Source organism: Lycium ferocissimum, chromosome 7, assembly GCF_029784015.1.
Source record: "Lycium ferocissimum isolate CSIRO_LF1 chromosome 7, AGI_CSIRO_Lferr_CH_V1, whole genome shotgun sequence".
Classification (NCBI taxonomy): domain Eukaryota; kingdom Viridiplantae; phylum Streptophyta; class Magnoliopsida; order Solanales; family Solanaceae; genus Lycium; species Lycium ferocissimum.
In genome coordinates, this window is record NC_081348.1 from 23670110 (window position 1) to 23696056 (window position 25947).

The following is a 25947-nucleotide window of genomic DNA, read 5'->3' on the forward strand; positions in this document are numbered from 1 at the left end:
ATTCGGGCCACTTTTGCTAGTAAAACACACATGAACATTATACATTGAAAACTCTCAGATCATGATCCTTTTTTCACATTGTTAGAACAACTAAATTAGATAATATCGTACTTCATCCGAATAAAAATCCTATCCCGTCTCAAGAATTCCAACATCTAAACAAATAAAATTGACATGAATTTGTTTTTCATGTATTAAGTTTTTAACTAAATTAGCTATCTCGTGTTATATTTTTTTAATTTTTCATGCATTTCCAGTTATATTCGCGCCGATTTTGTTAGTAAAATACGTGCGATCGTTATACGTTAAAAACTCTCAGATCATGATCTTCTTCTTGTCTTGGGTACTGAGTTTTGATCTTGAAAAGCAAAAAAGGCATTCAGAATATCTGTCACTGCAGTAATGAGTCAAGTCACAAATTATTTTTTTAATTATCCATCACATTAGAGCTACAACCCCTTTTTATCTCCTAAAAAGACTAAGACAATGAAATATAAATGTTTATTCCATTTTTGATTCGTTTTTCATTTTTTCTTCCTGTAACGTACAGGTAATTATTTGTGTGGTCTTTTTGGTTGATGGTATTAATTACACACTCAATAATTTATGGGTCTTTTGGTTGATTGTATTTGTATATTTTATATTCTGTCCGTCCATTTTTATTTATCCCGTATATTTTTCCATCTCAAATTATTTGTCGTGATTATTAAAAATAGTTGTCTCAAATTATTTGTTATTTTAGAAGTTTAAGACATAATTAATTATTTTTTTATTTCTATTATTTTAATTTCTTTTGATTTTTAATTTATTTTTTATTTATATTATTTTTATTTTTAAATATATTTTTCTTTTTATATTATTTCTTTTTCATTTCCTTTCTTCTCATTCCCAACCTTTACTTCTTGTGGTTCCCTGTAATTGCTTGTATTTTTTTTAATTTTTTTTTATTCATTTAGCATAATCGTGTTATTATTCTAATTTTTGAAACTACACCTTATTGGAAAGAATGAGTCATTAACAAACTTGACATATAAGGAGTGACGTTATTAGAGTAGAATTTCGCTGTGAATGAGGTTATAGACTTATATTTTCCCTTTCTTTTGAATTATTTACTTAAGTTACGTTGTAACTTACTTATGTAATGTTGGACTTTGACATAAGAGTATTATGTTAAACTTTTTTTTTTGGATTTTGAATTTAGGTTATATTTTCACTTTTAAGTTATTTGCTTTCACATTGCATGTTGGTTATTTTTCACTTACATTTGATGGATTTTTTGGTGTCAAACATTTGAATAACGTTATGGCATTATATTTATAGATATTATTTTTTTGTCAAACATCCAATCCATGACGTTCTCACAAAAAAATCTTCTTTTAAGTTTTATAATTAATTAAAATTAAATATTGTTAATTTGAAATATATATATCAATTATTTTTTACAATATTAGTTACAAATATATGATTATTAATTAATATATTTTTAAAAAATAATGTGTTATTAAATAACTAATTTAATATCATTTATAAAGGCAAATATTTTTTAAATATTAATTTTAAATTTTATAATTAAATTTTATTTTTAAATTAAACTAACTGTGTAATTACACTTGTGCAACCAAACAACACACTGTAATTACGTTATGACAAACAAACAACTCATTGTAATTATACATGTAATTACTAAGTTGTGTAACTATTACCCTACTAATTACACGAATTCCAATTACCAGGTGGCTTTCCAAACAGGCCCTTGGGGTTTTTAAGACATTCAATGCCCGCATTCCTTATTTTGCACATAAGACCTAAATATTCAAACCTGACAAATAACGTGGAAATTTCCACTTTACGCATAGTAGGCATAACATTAAATTTATCATATTATATTTTTCACAAAAAATAGTTTATATATATATAAAAATCAATTGTTGAAAATTGATATGAAAATAATTTTCATGTTTTAAGTTTATAGCTAACTTAGTTGTCCCGTGTTATATTTTTCTGTTTTTCATGTGTTTTTCAGTTATATTTGCGCCTATTTTGTTAGTAAAACACGCGTGCATTGTTATACATTAAAGGGAAAAGGTGCAAATATACCCCTCAACTTTGCGATTTAGAGCGGATATACCCCCTGTTATAAAAGTGGTGTAAATATACCCTGTCATTATAAAATGGTGCAAATATACCCTTTATGCTGACGTAATTTTTTTTAAAAACATTTATTTTATTTTTTTAATTAAAAAAATACCACATGGCTTTAAAAAAAAGGTCTACCCATTTTTTTGAGTAGACATATTTTTCTAAAACCACATGATAATTTTATTTCCTGGTGGATTGGGTTCGGTTTGTTTAAAAATATGGGTAGACTTATTTTTTTTAAAGCCATAAAGATATTTTTTTAAACTAACCAGACCTGAACCACCAGAAAAAAAATTATCATGTGGCGTTAGAAAATATGTCTACTCAAAAAAAATGAGTAGACTTTTTTTTAAAGCCACATGCCATTTTTTTAATTAAAAATAAGCTAAATGATTTTTTTTTTTAAAAAAACCCATTAGTGAAAAGGGTATATTTGCACTATTTGTGTAAGGGCAGAGGTATATTTGGACCCTTTTGTAACGGCAATGGTATATGTACATCACTTTTTTAACGGGGGATACATCTACTCTAAATCTCAAAGTTGAGGGGTATATTTGCACCTTTGCCCTACATTAAAAATACTCAGGTTATAATCCTTCTTCCTTACGTTGTTAAAATATCAAAATTAGATTATATCGTACTTCATCCAAGGAAAAATTGATATGGATTCTTTTTCTTCATGTTTTAAGTTTTTGACTAACTTAGTTGTCTCGTGCTATACTTTTCGTTTTTCATGCATTTTGATCAGTTATATTCACGTCAATAAACAATCTCGAACGTTATACGATGAAAACTCTCAGATCATGATCCTTTTTTTTCACGTTGTTCGAATATCAAAATTAGATTACATTGTACTTTATGCAGAGAAAAATTCTATCTCGTCTCAAGAATTCCAACACTTTAAAATTTTGTTATAGTAATATTCTTGACATTTTGAACTAACTTAGCTTTCTCGTGCTATTTTTTTTTTTTTTTTCATGCATTTTCAGTCATATTCACATGCGCGAACGTTACATTTTAAAAACTCTCAGATCATGATCCTTTTTTATTTTTTTTTTATTTTTTTATGTTGTTAGAATATCGAAATTGGATTATATCATACTTTATCCAAATGAAAATTATGTCTCGTCTCAAGAATTCCAACATTTTTCATGCATTTTCAGTTATATTCGCGCCTATTTTGTTAGTAAAACACGCGCGAACGTTAGACATTATAAAACTCTCAGATCTTGATCCTTCTTTTTATGTTGTTAGAATATAAAAAATTAGGAGGAAATTAGTTAAAAGGGGTCTTTACAAAATGAATAGAGGTATATGACCCTATGATGGCCCTTTGTATACATGGTCGATTATGATATAACACAAAGGCAATCTGGTATATTTTGTAGAGGGTAATTTAATCAATTCACCCTCAAAATTAGATTATATCGTACTTTATTCAAAGAAAAATTCTGTCTCGTCTCAATAATCCCAACAATTTTTGTTTTTATATATTTTCAGTTGTATTCATGCCAATTTTGTTAGTAAAACACGCGCGAACGTTATACACTAAAAACTCTGATCCTCTTTTTTACGTTGTTGGAATATCAAAATTAGATTATATCATACTTTAGTTAGAGAAAATTCTGTCCCGTCTCAAGAATTTCAACATTTAAATTTTTTGTTATGACAATATTCTTGATAATTTTTACACAAGTTATAATTCTTAAAATTACCAATAATAGAATGAGCAAGCCAAAAACACAAGTATACACCATCTAGTGTAAAAACTAATATGGAAATATTCATATTTTAGGTTTTTAACTAAATTAGCCATCTCGTGCGATATTTTTCTTCGTTTTCCAGGCATTTTTAGTTATATTCGCGCTAATTCTGTTAGTAAAACACGCACAAACATTATACAATCAAAACCTCTTAGATCACGATTTTTTTATTTTTACGTTGTTAGAATATCAAAATTAGAATATATCGTAATTAATCCAGAGAAAAGTTCTATCTCGTCTCAAGGATTCCAACATTTAAACAAATAAGATTGACATGAAAATATTTTTCATGTTTTAAGTTTTTAGCTAAATTAGCTATCTCGTGTTATATTTTTTTCATTTTTCATGCATTTTCAGCTATATTCGCGCCAATTTTGTCAGTAAAACACGCGCGATTGTTATACGTTAAAAACTCTCAGATCACGATCTTTCTTTTTTTGCGTTGTCAGAATATCAAACTAGATTATACCGTACTTTATTCAAAGAAAGATTCAATCTCGTCACAAGAATTTCCTGGCTGTCTCGTGCTATGAGTTTTCGTTTTTCATGCATTTTTCAGTTATATCCGCGCCAATTCTATTAGTAAAACACGCGCAAACGTTATACAGTAAAAAATTCTCAGATCACGATCCTTCTTCTTTCCCGTTATTAGAACATCAAAGTTAAATCATATCGTACTGTATCCAAAGAAAAATCCTATCTCGTCTCAAGAATTCCAATATTCAAAAAAATTATGAAAGTAATATTCTTGATATATTTTGACACAAGTTATAGTTATTCTTAAAATTACCAATAATAGAACACAAAGTGTGTGTACATGCCATCGTCATCAATCAAACTTAAAAGAGTCAAAACCCCCTCACCCCCACGCTTTCCACAAATCCAAGGAGCCTTTCTTTCTCTCACTAGAAAAAAACACACATTTTAACTCAATCTTGTTCCTTTCTCTCTCTATATCTATATATCTATACATATCAAAACCTATACATACAAAATACTACTCGACATCTTGTATACGATTCGCTTCTATAAAAATTCAATCCCTAAAATTTTCAAAATCCTCTATCTTTTCACTTGAAATCTGAATCTTTTGCTTCGAATTTTGAGTTGGGGACCAAAACCCTAGCTTTCACTTTCAGTTTAAAAAAAACCCTTTTTTTTTGCCTTTTCAAACCCTCAGTAATTTTTGAGAATTACAAGTGATTGGCTGTGGTAGATTCCACCGTTTTACGGTGTTTCTTGATTTAATTCAGGTGATCTAATTTGTGTAATTGAATAACTGGTTAAAGTTTCAATTTTTTGGAGCTTTGTTATGATGGGTTTTGTTTGTTTTATTCTGGGTATGGTTAATTGAGTTTGTTTTTTGTGAAATTATGGAAATTTGTGCATTTTAGTAGATATGGGTAGTTGTATGTTCAGCTAATAATGCTACTTGCAGGGTTGGGCATTGATTTTAATCTGAAAAAAGTTAGTTGCTTTTTTTTTTTTTGCTCTTTTGGTTGTGTTTTAATTTAAGGGTATTGATTTTCTTGGGCGTCGGATTATTGTAACACTGGTTGTCGTTTGTACGACTTGTATGTAAGTGTACGTCTACGTGTATGTGTGCTATTTAAAGAACCTCTCATTAAATTTGCCTTTAAAAGATATGGAGTGTCATTTGGAGTCGGAATGAAATGGGCCAAAATAAAGTGGCATAGATATAAAGGATTCGTATAGTCAGTCGCGACTAGTTTGGGATTGAGGCCTAGTTGGTTGATTTTTGTAATACTGGTGGTCGTTTGTACGATTTGTCTGTACGTGTGCTATTTAGAGAACCTCTTATTAATTTGCCTTAAAAAGATATGGAGTTTTATTAGAGTTGGAATGAATGGGCCCAAATAGAGTGGCATAGATATAAAAGAGTCGTATAGTCAATCGCGACTAGTTTGTGACTGAGGCCTAGTTGATTGATTACTGTAATACTGGTGGTCGTTTGTACGATTTGTGTGTAAATGTACGTGTGCGTGTGCTATTTAGAGAACCTCTTATTAATTTGCCTTTAAAAGACATGGACTATTATTTAGAGTTGGAATGAAATGTTCCCAAATAGAGTCGCATAGATATAAAGGATTCATATTTTCAATCACGACTAGTTTGGGTTGAGGCCTCGTTGATTGATTAAATGAGATTACTGTAATAGTGATGGTCGTTTGTACGACTTGTATGTAAGTATACATGTGCTATTTAGAGAACCTCTTATTAATTGCCTTTAAAATATATGGAGTATTATTTAGAGTTGGAATGAAATGGGCCCAACTAGAGTAGCATAGATATAAAGGATTCATATAGTCAATCGCGACTAGTTTGGGATTGAGACCTAGTTGATTGATTGAGATTACTGTAATGGTGCGTTTTGACACGACTAGTTTGGGATTGAGGCCTAGTTGATTGATTAATTGAGATTACTGTAATAGTGCGTTTTGATGCGACTAGTTTGGCATTGACGCCTAATTGATTGATTAATTGAGATTACTGTAATAGTGCGTAATTATTTTGGACGTTCTGTTATTTATTCACCATCGTTTGGCATGGAAAGAAATGTTTGACCAGGTTGGGAAGAGGATCTCATTGGTGATTTAGAATCTGTAGGGGTTTTTCTTTAGTCAAAACCCTTGAAGTCAACCGCTGGTGGATCTAGTTCCTTCGCTTACTTTTCCTGACTATCAATGGTGGCTAATCGGCTCATTCTGTATCCTTTGGCCGCAAAATGTGCAATGTGGTGTAGTTGGATTTGTTACTATCTTAGGATTGTTGAGAAATGGTCGAAAAAATGTCGCAAGATTCGCTCTGCTTGCATTAGTTGTGGGATTTCTAAGTAAGTTAGTTCCTTGGGTTTTTGTTGAAGAATTTTTTAATTATTATATTGCAAACTTTCTATTTTAGGAGATCATTGACTAACATTCTTTGACGTTGTTGTTTCGATATTGTCTGTGCTAAATTTTGGGTGCACATTTAAGAAGTCAAATTTACTAGTTACAGCGCTTGCTCCAATTTCAGGTATCTGTCACCATTTCATGTAAGCCCAAAACCTAAGGTACTATACTTAAGGGTACTCTAGTGGATTTTCGAACCCTAGTTTCCATTTGAAGCCTAGATTGAAGCCTGTTGCTGAATGTACTGCAATACGTGATTGCTTGTAAGTGGTTGCCATCTTGAGTTAAGAACAACTATATCGTCTCTTTGAGTCCCACGTTGCTAATTAGTTTAGCTAGAGCAATCAGCTTCATTGTTCTCTTGCTACCTTTGTATGGTAACGTTTCAAACTTCTCGATGATGCTGTAGGAGCCCTTAGAAATCTATTAGGGTGCATTTCGTATTTTCGTGTCCCCCTGGGTCCAGCAGGTTAGGGTGGTGCATTTTTACTTATTAATCATGCAAGTATACGGAGACAAATAACTTATTGTTAGCATTACAAATGAAAAGATAGAAACAAGATTGTGGTTATGTTACTTCTGTACATAGCTTGTATGTGTACTTGTGTATACATCTTGCTTTTTTGTTGGAGAAAATGTCTGAATTCAGTTCAAAAATTCTAGAGAAGGTCAATTAGGTGGATGCACTTGGACGTTGCCTAAGCAGAAGGTTTTATAGCTATTTCAATCCGAATGACTTACTTTATTGCTTTCAAGGTCTATCTTTGAAGTGACATTTTATAGTTAATTAACAGGTACTTTTTGTAATTCTTGTTGTCCAGGTGTTTATTAGTTGAATAGTCAGTAATCATGTGGCGATTCCTTGTAGAACACCTCTTGTAGACCTATACAAGGCAATTGATGTTCACTTTAAGGTGTAAATGATTTTGGAATCACCTGGTGGACCATCGTGTCTACAAGGTTTCCAAGTCAAAGTTAGTAAACGTGGCATAACTTAAGCTTGCGAAAGCACATAGAGAAATTTGCGGTTCTTTTAACAATAGCAGAATTTATGTATGTGCATAGTTATAATTAATCTAGGAAATAGGATTCAACGATCTTCTGCCCAAGTACCTTTATAAGATGTAAGGTTATAATAATAGAAGTAAATGTCCATTATCTTCTGCTAATATGCTTTATAGGTAGCAACTGCAGATAACTTTTAAATTCCGAATTTACATTGGAATAGGAGTTGAATACCCTCTTTTTTTTTTTTTGAACAGGTAACAATTATAGACCAGTACTTAGGTAGTACTGAAAACCCCTTTACAAAAGAAAAAGAAAACTAAGAAGCTAAGAAAGTAAAATCCTAACATGAGTCAAGAACTTCTAGGGTTGATGCTGCATCTACAGAGGGATTCTTTGTACACTAAAAACAAAATAGCAACATACAGTCTTGCTTGATCTTCTGTAGAGTGCTACTTCTATCCTCAAAACATCTGGAGTTCCTTTTTTTCCAGATTGTCGACCATATGCAACCTGGAATGATCCTCCAGTTGCTTCTATTCCTTTCCCCAATCCCAGCGTCCTCCCAGCTAGAAAGAGTGTCAACAATCTTGCTAGGCATTGTCCAAGATATGCCTCTGAGATTGATAAAAATCTTCCTTAGGAGTTGAATACTCTTTTGCTTTTGATTTGTTATTTTTATGTGTGATCTGTAACATAGGACAAACAATACCCTTTGAAGGCAATTTTTTTGAAGATTGGATTCAATTGTATAGGACAGGCAGCAGTCTGTTCAAAGTATTTGGAGTTATAACCATATGATTTGTAATCATTCATGCATCTTCTTGATGCTTTTTTAATGCAACAACGTACTTCATCAAAAAAAAAGAAAAAAGAAAAAAAAAAGAAGTCTGTTCAAAGTGTTGATACTTTACAGGAGGCTGCAAATAACGTAGTACTGCTATAGATGTATATATATGTTTACTCACACACGCGCGCTCAGATGCCAGTATATGTACATACACACATACTTCTGTATGTGTACATACATTGTTCTAAATATATATTTTCCGCACAAACACACATGCATATATTTATTTATATGTATGTTTTTACACAATAGTGCATTTCTTTAACAGTGATTATGGCCTTATTTGAAATCTAGCTCTTGTAGTAGTAGTTGTTGTTGTTGTTCTTCTTCTTCTTCTTCTTCTTATTATTATTATTATTACATATTTTTGTAATTACTGTTGTAACAGTTCTTGCAGGCCCACTAGAATACATCCTACTGTTGTCCGATGCTGGAGGCAGCATGCAGGTGATAGTTTGCAGAGATGCAAAGGTATCATGGTGGTAGCTGCACTAGTGCAGTTAATAACAGCAATATTGGGGGGCCGTCAGCCAGGGATTCATCTCGGGGGGAATCAGCCTCCCTTCCGCCTAATTTCTCCAGGTAATATCTCCGGTAACGTGGAATTCATCAGGAATAATTGTATGGGGCATGCTTTTAATAGCATTGCCAGAAGCTTGTTTGTTATTTCAGTAGTACTTTTGGAGAAAGTTAACACAGGTCTTTCCCTTCTGCTCGAGGCATAACAAGACTATAAACCAGATTTACTTAATAAAATGATTGCCGGTTTCAACTATCTGTGGATGTGTCAGCCTTACATGTAAAAAAAATCTGGTAGTGTGTGCATTGGACATACTGATCATTGTGACCTTATATTTGTTTATGAATTCATCAAGGCAGGATAAACTGCAGTTGAAGTCAAAGAATACATGATCCTGAATTTGGTCGCTTCATTTTTGTCTATGTATTCATCAAGTTGGTAGGAATTGTAGGTGAAATCACTGGTAAAAGGGAGCATTTGGTGGGGAATTCAAAATCATGGAGTGCAGACAATGATAATTAATAGAAGCCGACATGTTTGTTGCTTTCTCCTCCACTAGTTCTATCACTTATTTTATAAAGTGACCAGAATGGATCATAAGTGTGAATTGAATTACCTTTTGCCAGGTGTACTTGGGATGCAGTGTTCGATTGCATTTTAATTATGAGAGTACAGGGATCGAATCGTAGAATTTTTTTGTATCTTGTCCCTTGGCATTAGAATCCCGAGAAAATGGTGTATTATGACGGGTTACGGGTAGGTTTACTAGCCAGTTTAGCCTGAAAAGAAATGTCTTACAGTTGGCATAATGGACCAACAATGGGATCTCCCCCAACCCTTAAATCAAATTGATGTTTGATAGTCATTGGATTGTTCAACTGTTTTAACTGCATCATAATCATCACGTGTGTAAAAAATATTTGTTGGTCAGCTTTCCCGGTGTACAGGCACTGGCACAAGCAATAATGGCACACCACATTGCAAATATGAAAAAAGAAATCTTTTCTTTAGAAAGGAAAAAAGGAAGAAACATAGACCGTGTCTATGTAAGACCTAAGTTTTTCTTTCACATTTTAGGTTTTATGGATTCCATGCATCCGTAGTTCATCTTTGTCTAGTGGTTCTTTGAATAGCTTATTTGCACTTTATGTTTTAAGCACAGAAGGATTGGGTTGGACTTTCCAGGAGAATCCAACTCAATCTATGTGAACTCTTCCCTTTTTCTTGCTTAATTTTCCCTCAAGTGGTAGACTAAGGTGAAGATGTTGAGATGCTACTTTGTACAATTGAGGAATAGCCTCCTATCCCTTGTTTCTTTTTGGAGGACCTGTGAGGTTCCTTTATGTATAATATGTTTAGGCGCATATATATATATATATATTTTTTTTTTTTGTAGGTTTTCTGATTTTTGCTATACTTCTTGTATACAGGAGTTTTATGCCCCTAATTTTAATAAAATTATTACTTTATCAAAAAAAGAACGAAGCTGACATGATCTGTTCTTGCAGACGGCCAGTACAACTGACCCCATACAAATTGAAGTGTGATAAGGAACATCTTAATTCCAGGTAACTGGCGAACTTAAATCGTGAAAACTGAGTACTGGTAGGTTTAGATGGGACCATTCTGCTAACTTTGGAGTTCCTTTTCAGACTTGGACCACCTGATTTTCTCCCTCAGACTCCTAATTGCCCTGAGGAGACATTGACCAAAGAATATGTCCAATCCGGTTACCGGGAGACTGTCGAAGGTCTTGAGGTATTCTTTCTGCGCTGCTCAATATATATATATTTTTTTTTGGTACTTGCATGAGTATAACTTTTCTACTTGTTCCCGTATGCTTATCTTTGTTTAAGCTAACTGCTTTATTATTAAAACAATATTAAGGTGCTTTACAGTAACAATTTTACTGGTTATCCTGTCTTTCTTCTTCCTGCCCCCAAATATATAAATATCTGCAGTATGGCGTCTTTCAAGAATTTAAAAAGTTAACATTTAGGTTTTTCTTGGTCCACTAGTAAAAGAATACATGAGTTGTACTGTCTAATGAATTTGTAATACCGGGACTAGAATGAGGCATAACCTTATGCATAGTAGGGAATTAGAAATCTGATCTTCCAGTGGCATTAGTCACCCTAAATTTTTGCGATAGTACTAGTCAGCTGATCCACTGTTTAGCCTGATAACCATGATGAAAAAGAGCTCCTTGCCTATTCGCGACGAAGCGTTAAGACTTTATGTTGACTGATTACTGTGTGATCTAGTTCCCCATTTGGGTAATACTATCAGCAGACCTAACTGTTAGGAGAGTTTTTCGTGTGGTGCTTTATGTTCCTGGCCCCTTCCCAAGCCTGTATAGAAAGCATTCGGCATTTGTCACAGTTATGAATGCTCTTTTGTATAGCTTCAGCAAAAAAAGAATCTTCTTTAATATATACTAGCAACATGATCTGTTTTTTCTTCTGGAATAGGAGAACTATGCATCTATTGTGCAGAGTAGGTGATTATAAATCCAGTAATTTTTCACTCTATTTTTCTATCAACTAGAAAACCCGCTCTTTTTTCGTCACCATTATCCTCGTCTGTTTTCTTCTTTATTGAAATTTCTCTTTGTTCTTTTCTTCTCCTGTATTTTTCCGTATCTTCATTTCTCCTCTATCTCTTATTTTGTGGCCTTATATCTCTTCTGCTTCCTCGACTCTTCCGGCTCGTTTGGTTGGTAGAGACTAATTATCTAATTGGTTTTTGATTGTCATGTTACCAGGAATCCAGAGAGATATCATTATCTCAGGTTCAGGCTTTTACGAAGCCTGTTATCTTTAAGTGCAAGGAGGTAAACTCTTGAGAATATGTATTTGGACTGTCAATTGCCTTATGTGTTCAATTTAGACTGTTCTAGTGTATATATGTGTTATTTTCCATTTCAGAAAGTGTATGTATGCCATTCTGATTTTTCGTTCCTTGTTTGTTGAAGTTGGTAAGTCTGCCATTTTTAAATTACTGACTAGTTGTTTCTCTTTCTCTCTGCAGGCAATTAGAAAATGTCACAGGGCTATCAATGAGTCTCGAGCTCAAAAGCGAAAGGTAATATGTTTTGTTTTGATGGTATTTATTTTGCTCTGGAGCTTATGCCACCAGCAATCAATGAATTATATGGCAATCTTTTACAACGGATCTGGTCTTTTGCTTGAATTCTCTTGATTACTTCAGGACTTCATGAATTAAAGTTTGTCTTTTCCATGTAATGTAACATGTATTTCCAAAAAACATGACACTAACCTGGTGATCGCATGAATTTATTCACGTTACAGGCAGGTCAGGTTTATGGAGTTCCTCTTGAGGGCTTACAGTTGACGAAACCTGGTATCTTTCCTGATCAAAGATCATGCGGAGAAGAGTTCAGGAAGAAGTGGATTGAGGTTAGCCTTCCATCTCGTCAGGAACCCGTGAAATGGCTTTCTGACGAAATGTGACATCTGAATGTCCTTATTGATTGCAAACATGCAGTGTTCAGCCTTGAATCCGAAAAGAAAAAAAAACACAGTATGTAGTTGCTCAGCATGATACAGCATTAAAGAGAAACTAGTTGGTCTTGTTCTGATTTAAGCTAGTTCGTAGTTGGGTGGAGTACGTATATGAATGAATTTGGATCCCCGGACCATCTTATTTCCTTATTTTTCTTTCTTTCTACTTCCTTTCCCATAGGGATTAGAGTTTCCAGTGAAGTTTCTGGGTTTGGAATTTTGAAAGATATCTAGGCCTTTCTTGCTAGAGAAGATCTCCCCCACCTATTTAACATCTAATCCCATGCAGTCAGCATTCTTACTCTACTCGATTAAGTTTCTCTTTTCTGAAGACTGGAAAAGGACATGCTTTTAGCTTTCGGCAGCCAGAGGAAAATACTTAAATCTGAGTCTCTCCATTTTGTTATTATTCATCATTTTCTTTGTGTATTGGATGCAATATTTTTGATGTGGTGACTTAGTTTAGGCAATGTGGATGCAACAACACTTACCTTACATCCTTGGCCAAGAAAGAAAAAAGTATGTGAGAGATTGAGTACAGATTCATACATTAGCAGTCAAGTTAATATTGTATCACTTGCGTTTACTTGCTCATTTTGCTCAACTTCTAGGTGAATGCACCAACTAGAAGTTACTAGAAAATATTGCTAAGTATTGACTTGGATCGGGCTGTTAGTTTAGGCATTCTATTGCTGTTATTGCACTTACGATATTCACTTCATCTACAATGGCTTCTGCAGCCATAGACACTTCGCCTATTTTAAGGTTTAGCTTGAAGGAAAGTGTGTATATTGTTGATGTAGAAGCTCAGTGGTACTCCTCTTTCTGTTGTTTTGTCTGAAGTTACTTGATAGCTTTTATGATATAATATTTGATGCACTATTTGCACAAACAATTTTTTGATAAATTTAACTGGAATTAACTACGAAATTTGCACTTATTCCCAGGGATTATCCCAACAGCATAAAAGGCTAAAGTCTTTGGCTGATCATGTTCCTCACGGTTATAGGAAAAAGTCACTCTTTGAAGTCCTTATCAGAAATAACGTGCCATTACTAAGAGCAACATGGTTTGTCAAAGTAACTTATCTCAATCAGGTAACAATATTGGTTGATAGCCGAATCTAGATTTGAACTAATTTGAATAAGTGTACCATTAGAAGGATCAGATTGTACTTTATTCTTGCAGGTTCGCCCTGGCTCTTCCAGTATATCATCTGGGGTGCCAGACAAAACACATATTTCCCGCTCTGAGCATTGGACAAAAGATGTTATTGATTACTTGCAATATTTATTGGATGAATTTATTTCAAGAAATGGTGTCCATTCTGCTTTACATATCAGAGATCGGTCGCCACAAATGGTTTATGCAGGATCAATTCAGCTTAAGAGCGATCCAACCTTGGGGACCATTGATTGTGAGGAGCCTTCGCTGCATTTTAAATGGTGGTATGTTGTGCGCATTTTACATTGGCATCACAGAGAAGGGTTGCTTATCCCATCACTCGTTATTGATTGGGTGCTCAGCCAACTAAAGGTATTGTCTGCTTAAAAACGTGTTTCAATCTGAACAGAAATGTTAAATGGTTGGCCAGTTATTTTCAGTCTTTTTGTTTTTCTGAGATCGTGATGTCTCCTATCTTGTGCTTTTCAGGAAAAGGAATTGCTTGGGGTTCTGCAGTTGTTATTACCTGTAATTTATGGTTTCATAGACACAGTTGTATTATCTCAGTCCTATGTGCGCACTCTAGTGGGAATAGCTATTCGTTTCATCCAAGAACCTTCTCCCGGCGGATCTGATCTTGTTGACAATTCTCGTAGGGCTTATACTATGGCTGCTCTTGTTGAGATGCTTCGATATCTGATGCTGGCTGTGCCTGATACTTTTGTCGCTTTGGATTGTTTTCCTATGCCACCATGTGTGATGACCAATGTCGTGACTGATGGGAGTCTCTACTCGAAGGTAACTGAGGATACTAGAAAGGTTAAAAATGGCCCGTTTGAAGTTGCTTATTTTCTTAGAGATAAAGGCCCGGAGGTTCGGTCTGATTCTTATTCCATCGGTCGTGTTGTATCTTCAATTCAGAAGCGAGCGCAGCATCTTGCAACAGCTGCACGACCTGGCCATCCTGGGCAAAGTGTTGTCAAAGCTTTACATGCCTTGGATAAGGCTCTTGCGCATGGGGATTTGAGAGAAGCATATAAGTTGCTTTTTGAGAATGTTCATGAGAGTTCTATTGATGATTGTTGGTTTGCAGAAGTCAGTTCCTGTTTGCGTTCTTCGCTTAAGTATATCCGGGGTGTTACTTTGTCATCTATTTGTTCTGTTTTCTTCATCTGTGAGTGGGCAACGTGTGATTTCAGGGATTTCCGTTATGCCCCACCACGAGGAATGAAGTTCACTGGGAGGAAAGATTTTTCTGCTATATATGTTGCTGTAAGGCTTTTGAAACTGAAGATGAGAGAGGCAGGAGTTTCATCAAGGCTCAGGGACCACAAAATTGTAAAGAATGACTATCTTCGAAAAGATCCTGGCCAGCTGACTAACTATGCTGGTAGGAGTCCGGGTGCTTCTGAATCTCTCTGTAATTCAAGGCGTGCCCGTGAAAAATGTGGTGATTTCCTAGGTATGTTTGATAGCCCAAGCCCTTTGCATGATATTCTTGTGTGCTGGATAGATCAGCATGAAGTGCAAAATACAGAAGGTTTCAAGCGTCTTCAACTACTGATTGTCGAACTTATCCGAGCTGGAATTTTTTACCCACAAGCATATGTGAGGCAGCTGATTGTTAGTGGAATAATGGATGGGGATGGACCTCTTTCCGATCCCATGAAACAAAAAAGACACTGTAAAATCTTGAAGCATCTACCTGGTCCTTATGTCCATGATGCTTTAGAAGAAGCTCGAATTGCTGCATCCTCTGTACTTTCAGAGGTAATGAATGTCTACTGCAATGAACGTAAGCTAGTACTTCATGGGATGATTGATAGCTACAACACTGCTTGTGGCAGTTCTTACCATAAGCATAAGCCTCGTTCTAACTCTGGTGAGAGTCTATCCGCAACCTCCATTAATCAGTTGAGATCTGAATCTGGATCCTTTCCTTTGTCCAAAGATGTTGGCAGAGGTGTTGAGCTTGAAGAGTTAAAAGGGTCAATAACAGCATTGCTGCAATTTCCAAGCTCTTCGTCAGCAGATACTGGAGTTGATGAGTCTCACGTAAGTATTAAGAAGGGTGTTGTTTATGGTAGCAACGGGATGGATAACAGTGAAGGAACACCGGGGTGTGAAGAATGCAGAAGGGCAAAGAAACAAAAATTAAGCGAAGAGAAGAGCTCTTACAGTCAGATCTATGCACAAAATCCATCCGATGATGAGGAGACTTGGTGGATGCGGAAAGGCCAGAAGTCCATCGAGTCTTTTAGAGCAGAACCACCTCCTAAACCAGCCAAGACAGCTTCAAGGGGTCGGCAAAAAATTGTCCGTAAAACTCAAAGTCTTGCACAGTTGGCTGCAGCCAGGATCGAAGGTAGTCAGGGAGCATCCACAAGCCATGTTTGTGATAGTAAGGTTAGTTGCCCACATCACAGGCCTGGCGTTGAAGGCAGTATTCCCAAGTCAGCAGATGGTACCAGAATGCCTAATGGAGATATTGTTTCCATTGGGAAAGTTTTGAAGCGGATACGTTTTGTAGATAAAAGGACTATGACCGTGTGGTTGATAGGTGTTGTAAAGCAGCTAGTGGAAGAGTCCGAGAAGACTGTGACTAAGGTTGGCCAATATGGTCGACCATTCTCTGCTGCTGATGAACGGGGTTGTGTGCGATGGAAGCTTGGTGAAGATGAATTATCATCAGTGTTATATCTGATTGATGCTTGTGATGAATTAGTTTTGGCAGCCAGGTTTCTTCTGTGGTTGTTACCCAAGGTTCTTGGCAGCTGCAGTGCTACAGTTCATGGTAATAGGAACATTCTAACAATTCCTAAGAACACAGAAAACAATGTCTGTGAAGTAGGTGAAGCATATCTTCTATCATCTATGCGGAGGTGAGCTCTCTATTTTTGTCATTTAAGATAGTGACATTTGTTATTTTTCTGCAGTTGTTTTGTCATCAGGTTTTGAACATGTTGCCATTGTCAGTTCTAGTTGATTGGTTATTAACATGTGTACTGTAGCTCTGGCTGCATCTTTGGTAGAGGCTAGAAATTACATTGTGAAGGGTCAATTAGAAAACAATGACCGCAATAAATTAATTCTCTTAAATTCATGGGTACAATGCTTTCAAATTCTTTTGACAATATCATTTATGAAGTTCCTTGAGTATTATTGGTAGATCAATTTGGATGGTGGAGTCCAGTATGTGCAAATAAAACTTGTTTTCTTCTTGTTACTGACTTTGATATGAGATGAATGCATCTCCCTAGATTCTTAGAATGATAAGTTTGTGCTGTCATGTACACAACAAATCATGAGGTGCAAGTTTGTGTGTACTTGAGGCAAAAATAAATGATCTTTTATAGTTGCTATACATGGATCTAAATTAGTGTCGTCTTACATTCTACTTTTGTCTTAATTTTTGAAAAGCTTTCTTCGTTCCTTTATGTTCTATATCACTTAGGTTGTTTTATGCCTTCAGATAGTTTACATTCTTCTATAAGCACTGTTATTGCATTGAACTGACCAAAACAATTTTTCCCTATTTCCTGTCAAAGAAACAGAGATGCATATCCCAAGGTTGTCTTAGTTCCCATCGGTCTGGCCTTGCATAAGCTTATGGTTTTGTTCTTAATACATTTATATATGGATGTTCATGTAATTTGTTTTATTTTACTGTGTCGTGGCTTTTACATGTTATTCATGTTTCTGACGTATGAGCCGGAACTTTTGTACTTATTTATCTGCTTTAGTATCTACTTTATGAGTGGAGTCAGATTTAGGGTAAATGTCACAAGATATTTGGTTCTCTTCTGTTTGCTGTTTGAATGATTATGTGGTTTGTTCTGTTCAGTTAACGGCTGTAGTGCATCCTTAGGTAATTGGCTTGAAACTATTGGACTATCTCTGGTAACTGTCACAAGATTTTTTGATTCTCTTCTGCTGTCTGGTTGAATTAATGTGTGGTTTCTCTTGTTTAGTCAACTGTCGAACTGCACTCTTGGGATATAGGGTTGAACTATTGGACCATCTTTATCCTTACCTCCTGTTATGTCTTTGGTTCAGGTATGAAGGCATTATAGTCGCTGCAGACCTTATTCCTGAAACATTGTCAGTGGTAATGCATCGTGCTCAAGCTATTCTGACATCAAATGGAAGAGTTTCAGGCTCACCAGCCATAATCTATGCACGTTACCTCTTGAAGAAGTATGGCAGTGTTGGGAGTGTTACTGAATGGGAAAAGAATGTCAAGTCAACCTTCGACAAGAGACTTGCTTCTGAAGTTGAATCTGGAAGACTGGCGGATGGAGAGTTTGGATTTCCACTTGGTGTCCCAGTGGGAGTGCAGGATCCTGATGATTACTTCCGGCAGAAGATAACTGGTATTCGGGTATCTAGGGTTGGTTTGAGCATGAGAGACATTGTGCAGAAAAAAGTTGATGAGGCTGTCAATTATTTCTATGGCAAAGACAGAAAGCTTTTTGGGCCTAACTCTGGAAAAATTCCTGGATCCCAAAAATGGGAAGATGTGTATCAGATCGGTCAGCAGATTGTAATGGGATTAATGGATTGCATGAGGCAGACAGGTGGTGCCGCTCAAGAAGGAGACCCGACATTGGTTTCCTCTGCTATATCTGCAATTATTTGTAATGTTGGGCAGGTCATAGCAAAAATTCCTGATCTGACTGCCAGTAATAATCACCTGAATTCATCCACTTCTGCTGCGTTGCAGTTTGCGCGTTGCATCTTACGCATTCATGTAATATGTCTTTGTATACTTAAGGAAGCTCTCGGAGAGCGTCAAAGTCGTGTCTTTGAAGTTGCTCTTGCTACAGAAACATCCTCTGCCCTTGCACAACTTTCTGCTCCTGGAAAAGCTCCTAGGTCTCAGTTTCAGATGTCTCCGGAATCGAATGATTGTAATCTGCCCAGTGTAGCCATTGGGCGGGCTGCAAAAATATCTGCAGCTGTGTCTGCACTTGTTATTGCGGCAATTCTTCAGGGAGTTTCTAGCCTGGAGAGGATGGTCTCCCTCTTCAGATTGAAGGATGGGTTGGACATTGTCCATTTTGTGAGGAGTATGAGGTCCAATTCGAATGGGAATGCACGTTCTGTTGGGACATTGAAAGCAGATAGTTTGGCTGAAATTTCCATCCACTGGTTTAGGGTGCTTGTGGGGAACTGTAGAACAGTTTCGGATGGATTTATTGTAGAACTTCTGGGTGAAGCTTCTATTCTGGCCCTATGTAGAATGCAGCGGATGCTACCTTTGAACTTGGTCTTCCCTCCTGCATATTCAATGTTTGCATTTGTGCTATGGAGGCCATTGATTTTCAATGCAAGTTCTGGGACACGTGATGAGGGTCAGCACTTGCATCACTCTTTAATGTTGGCTTTAGGTGATGTTATAAAGCACTTGCCTTTTCGTGAAGTATGTTTGAGAGACACACACAGCCTTTATGACCTCATAGCTGCTGATACTGTTGATTCTGATTTTGCATCCCTGTTAGAAGCAAGTGGTGTTGACTTGCGCTCGAGGGCTTCTGCCTTTGTGCCACTCCGCGCACGGCTTTTCCTGAATGCCCTTATTGATTGTAGAATACCTCAGCCAATTGCTAAACAGAATGATGGAAATCAGGTGTCTGTACAAGGGGAGTCAAAGTTCCATTGTGCTGAAAACGAGACAAAGCTTCTTGATAAGCTTGTATACATTTTGGATACCTTGCAGCCTGCCAAGTTTCATTGGCAATGGGTTGAGCTTAGGCTCCTCTTGAACGAGCAAGCTGTAATTGAGAAGCTGGAGGCCCATGATCTCTCTTTAGTTGAAGCTTTAAGATCCCTCTCGCCCAACACTGATAAAGCATCAGTCTCAGAGAACGAGAGCAACATTATTGAAATGATCCTTACCAGGTTGCTTGTTAGACCTGATGCTGCTCCGCTTTTTTCTGAAGTTGTACATCTTTTGGGGAGGTCGCTAGAGGATTCTATGCTATTACAGGCTAAATGGTTTCTAGGAGGCCAGGATGTTCTTTTTGGAAGGAAATCCGTTCGTCAACGGCTCAATAATATTGCTGTAAGTAGAGGTCTCTCAACTAGAGCTCAATATTGGAAGCCGTGGGGATGGTGTACCTCCAACTCTGATCCTGCAACGAGCAAGAGAGAAAAGTTCAAATCTGAAGTTTCCTCTATAGAAGAAGGAGAGGTGGTGGATGAAGGGACTATCTTGAAGCGGCCTGTGAAGGGGTCTGGTCATACTGTTGATGTTGAAGGGCTCATTGTCAGTCAGCAGCATGTCACTGAGAGAGCCCTTGTCGATCTAATTCTCCCTTGTCTGGATCAAGCTTCAGATGATTCACGAAGCACATTTGCTACTGATATGATCAAACAGATGAGCCACATAGAGCAACAGATCAATGCAGTTACTCGTGAAGCAAGCAAGCCTGCTGGAACAGTTGCTTCTGGAATTGAAAGTCCACCAACTAAAAGCCGCAAGGGCACGAGAGGTAGCAGTCCTGGGTTAGCCAGACGAGCCACCGGTCCAGCAGAAACAGTACCACCTTCACCCGCGGCATTGCGTGCGTCGTTGTCACTGCGCCTGCAGTTCATCCTGAGACTATTCCCTATAATATATGCAGATAGGTAAGAATACACCATTGGCTGGGTTTTTGCCATTGCTCAAACATACCACTACTATATAATACTTGTATATGGCACGACCTGAAAAATTAACATAGTGATTAGTTGATATGCAACTGTAGTTTTATGCAATTAAATAAAGTTTCTAGGGTGGTGAGTTAATTTTATGCAACTCGCATAATTGCTTGCCATTAATTGCTGATTTTAGGGAATATATCCATTGTGGTATGCAGATTATATCTTCTGAAGTAACAGGAGGTTTGTCTATATAATGCTAATCGTCATATTTTGCTGTGACAGGGAACCATCAGCGCGTAATATGAGATACATGCTTGCCTCAGTTATATTACGTATCCTTGGAAGTAGGGTTGTGCATGAAGATTCAAGCCACTCCTCTAAGCAAGCTTATAGTTCGAAGAGAGAAGTAGATTCACTTGTGGAGGCTTCTGCTGCTGCTTCTGTGGTTATGTCCTTAGAAAGTCTCTTTGATCGTTTATTACTGTTATTGCATGGTTTGCTGAGTAGCCACCAACCACGCTGGCTCAAGTGGAAATCTAGCTCTAAGTCACTCAGTGAATCTAGCAAGGACTACTCTGCGTTTGAACGTGAAGCAGCCGAGAGTCTTCAGGTCTGATTCTTGTTTGGCCTTTAATATGCAGATAGAATTACATAGTACTTCGGTATCTGGAGTTAGTAACCTTATGATAAAGGTAGTATTTTAAATGGAAATACTTTACTAAATGGAAAGCGGTAAATTTCCAGGTCCAACTTCATGTTGTGGTGCAAAAGCATTTAAATAATATTATTGTCTTTCCTCTCCACATTAAGCAGCCGTTACATATTTTTTGAAACTACATCTGTAGTATAAATAATAGTACAATGAATGTGTATATGAGGGCTCTTTTTATCTATAGGGTTTACTCGTTGACACGCTTTATACACAACCTTGGATGCAGCCACCACCAGCGTATACTTGAATCAACCCTTAAAGCCATTTGCTTGATTAAAGATTCTCTCCATCTTTCTTGCTCTCATTATCTCTTTTTGAATGTAAAATTAACCACTGTTTTATAATGTATATATTTTATAAGTTATCCATTCTTTGGCTGGTTCTGAAGTATTGTCAATAAGTTACATGATGGTGCTCCATTACTATTCTTGATTGGTGCAGAATGAATTGGATCGGATGCAGCTGCCTGAGACAGTCAGATGGCGCATCCAAAGTGCCATGCCAATTCTTTTCCCTTCTGCTCGGTGGTCAATATCTTGTCAGCCCCCATCAGTAGCACCTGCTGCTCTCAGTTCGCTTCTACCCAGCAACCCAATATCTGTATTGCACTCTTCTAATGGTTCAAACCAAACTCAGAGGAATCCAGCTTCATTATTACGAACTGCCACGAGTGTGGCTGGGAAGGCGAAGCATGTATCATCACAGCAAGAGAATGATCTTGAGGTGGACCCATGGATTCTTTTAGAGGACGGGGCAGGGTCAAGCCACTCATCAAGTAACTCTCCCTTGGTGGGTGGAGGTGATCATGCCAATTTGAAGGCCTCCAACTGGCTTAAAGGCACTGTAAGGGTGAGAAGGACAGATCTCACATACATAGGTGCAGTAGATGATGACAGCTGATTTGAGTTGCATAATTTCTTTTTGAATTGGGTGAGGCGCAGAGCTGAGACAGGTCTTTCATTAACTAACCCCACACACCTGTTTGGTGGCTGGAATCACCATGTCAGAGCGTTGCTCTCTTTGCCTTCGGCGGCATATGAAACTGCCAGGAGGCACATTCTTTTCTGGGGCATTGGGTTGCAGACAAACCGCGAAGCAGCTTTTCTCTAGCCTCCCATCCAACTGCTCTAGAACCCAGCTCGACTACTAACTAGTTCGTTAAGCCCCTTACTAGATTTGCCCGAATCTTGGCGCTGTCCAGTGGTTGTTGTACATATTGGAATTATTGTTTCCATTACGTTGAGCTGATTAGAATATTCAAAGGAACTATATGTAGCTGTTTCATGATATGCAAAAGTCATTTTGTATCCTCAAAATTAGAGTAAAATTCCTTGCGAACTATCTGTATGCTCTCATTAATTTATCTTGTTGTTCCGACTCACCCCCCGCCCCGGCCCCCCACCCCACACCCGAAAAAAAAAAAAAAACCCACCCCCAAACACATACACGCAAGGGTGAAAGAGGGTTTTGATGCTGTTAATTAGCATTTGCATTTCAAAATGCTAGCACTATGGAATATATTCAGCCCCAAATGCTTATGTAAGTTCATTGTGGCTAAGATATTATGTTTTGTATGCCAGAGGTTGTCTAAAGGGTCGATATTGCTTGTGAGTTTGAGATTTCTGATTTTGCACTTTTGTTATTAGGTTAGTGCACGACTAATAGTGTTTTCTCTGGAGATTATGCAGGGTTTTTCTTTTAGTTACTGCCAAATATGAACGTGCAAGAGAAGTTGCTTTGTTAGTTTATAAGTTTTGACTTCCTAATGTTTTTCTTTATTTTGATTTTTCTAGGAATTGTTGTTTGGGGTTTCATGATTCTTTTGGGTGGCAAGGTAGGGGGGAAAGAAACATTGCCAGTTAATGCATGATACATGTCTTCTTTACTGCTTAAAGTTCTTCATTTGACTCCGGTTACGTCACATTAATTTTGCAGATTATCTCAAGTTAAATCTTAGCAGAGAGACCTTAAAGCTGATTAATCCTGTAGTCCATGTGAAAATAATGACATCACATACTTTTTACTTTACAGGGGTGAAAATGCCAATCTCAATCGTGGATATTCAAAATAAAGATTCATCGCCAGAAAAAGTGATGTTAAGCAACTTCAAGTTGTATTAAAGCTCTTTCTTATTAATACTTGTTGCATGCACTTTTCAGTTTTCACTTAGTACGGGTATAAAAAGATTCTGTGTAGTTACTCTGTCAGCACGCTTCTAATCTGTTCTGAGTTTAACTAAAATAGGTTTAAGAAGAGGTGAATGCTTATTTTTTATTGTTTATATATATATATATATATTCTTCTCTTAGATTTCACGACTTGTCAGGGACTGAGGAATAATTGTTTGATATTCTTCTCTTAGATTGTAATGTCTAAACTTGACATGAGCTTTTTACAAGCGAGTTCCGAGCAGGAATCTCATGCTTTTAAATTTCTTAAAACTCTGTTCTAAATATAAGTAGATTTTACGTTATTTGCATGATGGTGGTTAAAATTATTAAATCATTGTGGATTACAATCACTATTAGAAAATCGTTAACTTTCGATGAACTTTCAGAAATGCCCGTAGGAAGATTGTGCTAATAACGATTTATAGGGTGATGAAATTGAAGTCCAATGCTTAATTTAGGTGATCCATACATAATTGATGGAGTTTTTGACATCTGTAACAAAATTTGGTCGTAATAGTGTACTTACTAACTCGTAGACTCATGATGGATGTGTTTAGAAGTGTTCAAGATTTGGTTTTGGTCGGTTTTAATTAAATCCAAAGCCAAATCAATTTAATTGGCTTTCAATTATTAAAATCTAACCAAATTAAACAGAGTATATGTTTATCGGTTTGATTCGGATTTTAAGAAATATAAATATAATGATAGTTATCTCTTCTTCTTTCTTTCATGCAATCAGAAAATATTTTTTTATTTTTTGCTAACCAATTATTCTTTATTACCTTCTATCGTGGTGTTTGTAATTTTGCTTGATTATGAAGAAAATGTCTTAAGATCAAAAAATTCTAATGAGGTGAATAAAGTTTATAAGAATTATGAAAACAAATGTATTTAAAATTTCGTAGTTGTGCTTTACATATATGCTTTTGGATTCAAGGCTTTCTTTTAAAAAAAATAAGCTTAGGCATCTAGTCCATTAGCTTATTAGAGATAGAACTAAAGGTAAACATGACATTTTGATTAAAATGTATATAAAGTATTTAAAATTATTTATAAAAATTAATAAATCGTATAAATACACATAAAAATTGTATGTATAATTTTTCAGTTTAGTTCGATTTTTTCTTCGATTTATTGTTTATAAAAATCACACTAAACCAAAACAGATGTTATTAGATTTTTAAAACTTAAAATCAAATCCACAAAAATATCAATTATTTGATCGATTTGGTTCGATTTTCGATTTACATTGTTTTTTCACCGATCCATGAATACCCCTATATGTGTTAATAGAGTTATGCTTAACTTATTTAGGTTTGGACACCTTTACTTATGTATCGCTTGTCAATGATATAATTTTGAGAGTAAGAAATAATAAAAGAAGTCTTAAATCTTTCAGAATACTTACATAACGGTCCCAAAGCAGGTATACTCTCTCATATTACAGAATTTCATAGAGGAGAATTCAGGAAAAATAATAATTTATCATGTCTTCATAAGTATCTCTTAGTGTACTGATTTTATGAAACAAACAAAAGGTGTGCATCATCTTAAATTAAAAAATTAAAAAGAAGGTGTGCATCATCTTTTTTCTTTTCTCCTTTTGTTTCTTTAATATATACTATTCTTCTCTTAAATTGTACAATCTACCCCGGCTAATTTAACTTTTCCATTTAGTTCTAAGCTGAATAGTAATGTTTATTATACTTAGATATTATTGTCAAAACAAAAGTAGATTTAACTAAGCTACTCGATACTCTCGTGTTAACAAGTACTCCTAAAAGAATTCATGTGAGAAAGATGAGAAGCAGAATCTGCAAGTGCCACAAAAGGAGAACAAAAGACAAATATTATTTAACGTGTTACTACAAAACAGTAACTGAAATTGTGAAACTGATCAAAACAAAGCTAAAAGTGGTTTTACAAGGATTCTTGTGGGAGCAAGAAAACACACCCTACATCCTGTTGGACTAAATGATGGTTCCACAGCCCCCACGCCCACCTTCCAACCTTTTTTTTGTAGTCTAGTGAAATTCGGTTACCGAATAATTAAGGAAAATAATAAATTTGTATTGTTCTAACATAGAACCGTGTGACAATAAATTACATGCAAATAATAAATAAAATGATTGTAGAATTGATTATATCTTTGCTTATAATTTTTAGATTTTCACGAAAGGATTTTTCTTAATTCAATAAATTTATTATGTAAATGCAACATGCTCCGAGGATATTGTTATGCTCCAATATTATATTGTGACCGCCGATTTATAAGTTTGATTTGTTAAAAGAAACTACTTTTTTCTTAGTCTTAAATCTGCAATAGTTCTTGAAAAGGTACATTTATCGTTGAAGCCGGGCTAGTTAAGATTACCTAAAATAAAAATGTAACTGTTTGTGATAATCTCGATTTAATAACATCAATTATAGTGATAATGTAAAAAATATGTAAAAAATGTTTACACTGCTGTATAACTTAAATTACTGTAAATTGTTATAAAATAATATGTTCGTGAATGTCCATCCTTTTTATGATTAAATC

The 25947-nt window shown here is 35.8% G+C and overlaps 1 protein-coding gene across 4 annotated transcripts; it reads left to right on the plus strand.

Annotated features, from left to right (window-relative positions):
• Positions 1-4765: 4765 nt before the first annotated feature.
• LOC132063910 (mediator of RNA polymerase II transcription subunit 12) lies at positions 4766-22575 on the plus strand. 4 transcript variants are annotated; one of them, XM_059456666.1, is made up of 13 exons: positions 4766-5155; positions 9058-9251; positions 10698-10757; positions 10842-10947; positions 11954-12022; positions 12220-12273; positions 12501-12608; positions 13661-13810; positions 13902-14249; positions 14367-16759; positions 17934-20507; positions 20805-21132; positions 21676-22575. In XM_059456666.1, the coding sequence occupies exons 2-13, from the start codon at positions 9133-9135 to the stop codon at positions 22132-22134; spliced, it is 6768 nt and encodes a 2255-aa protein (XP_059312649.1). In that variant the 5' UTR covers positions 4766-5155; positions 9058-9132; the 3' UTR covers positions 22135-22575. The 4 variants fall into 4 exon arrangements, with proteins under 4 accessions (XP_059312649.1, XP_059312650.1, XP_059312651.1 ...); XM_059456667.1 differs by having other exon boundaries at positions 9067-9251; XM_059456668.1 differs by lacking the exon at positions 4766-5155 and adding an exon at positions 5246-6756.
• Positions 22576-25947: the final 3372 nt, after the last annotated feature.

Excerpts from the sequence above, each read along its gene's own strand:
- LOC132063910 (XM_059456666.1), top strand. The coding sequence starts at position 9,133 with ATGCAAAGGTATCATGGTGGTAGCTGCACTAGTGCAGTTAATAACAGC. Across the intron at positions 10,758-10,841 it reads AAGGAACATCTTAATTCCAG|ACTTGGACCACCTGATTTTC; the intron begins GTAACTGGCGAA and ends GTTCCTTTTCAG. Across the intron at positions 10,948-11,953 it reads AGACTGTCGAAGGTCTTGAG|GAATCCAGAGAGATATCATT; the intron begins GTATTCTTTCTG and ends TCATGTTACCAG.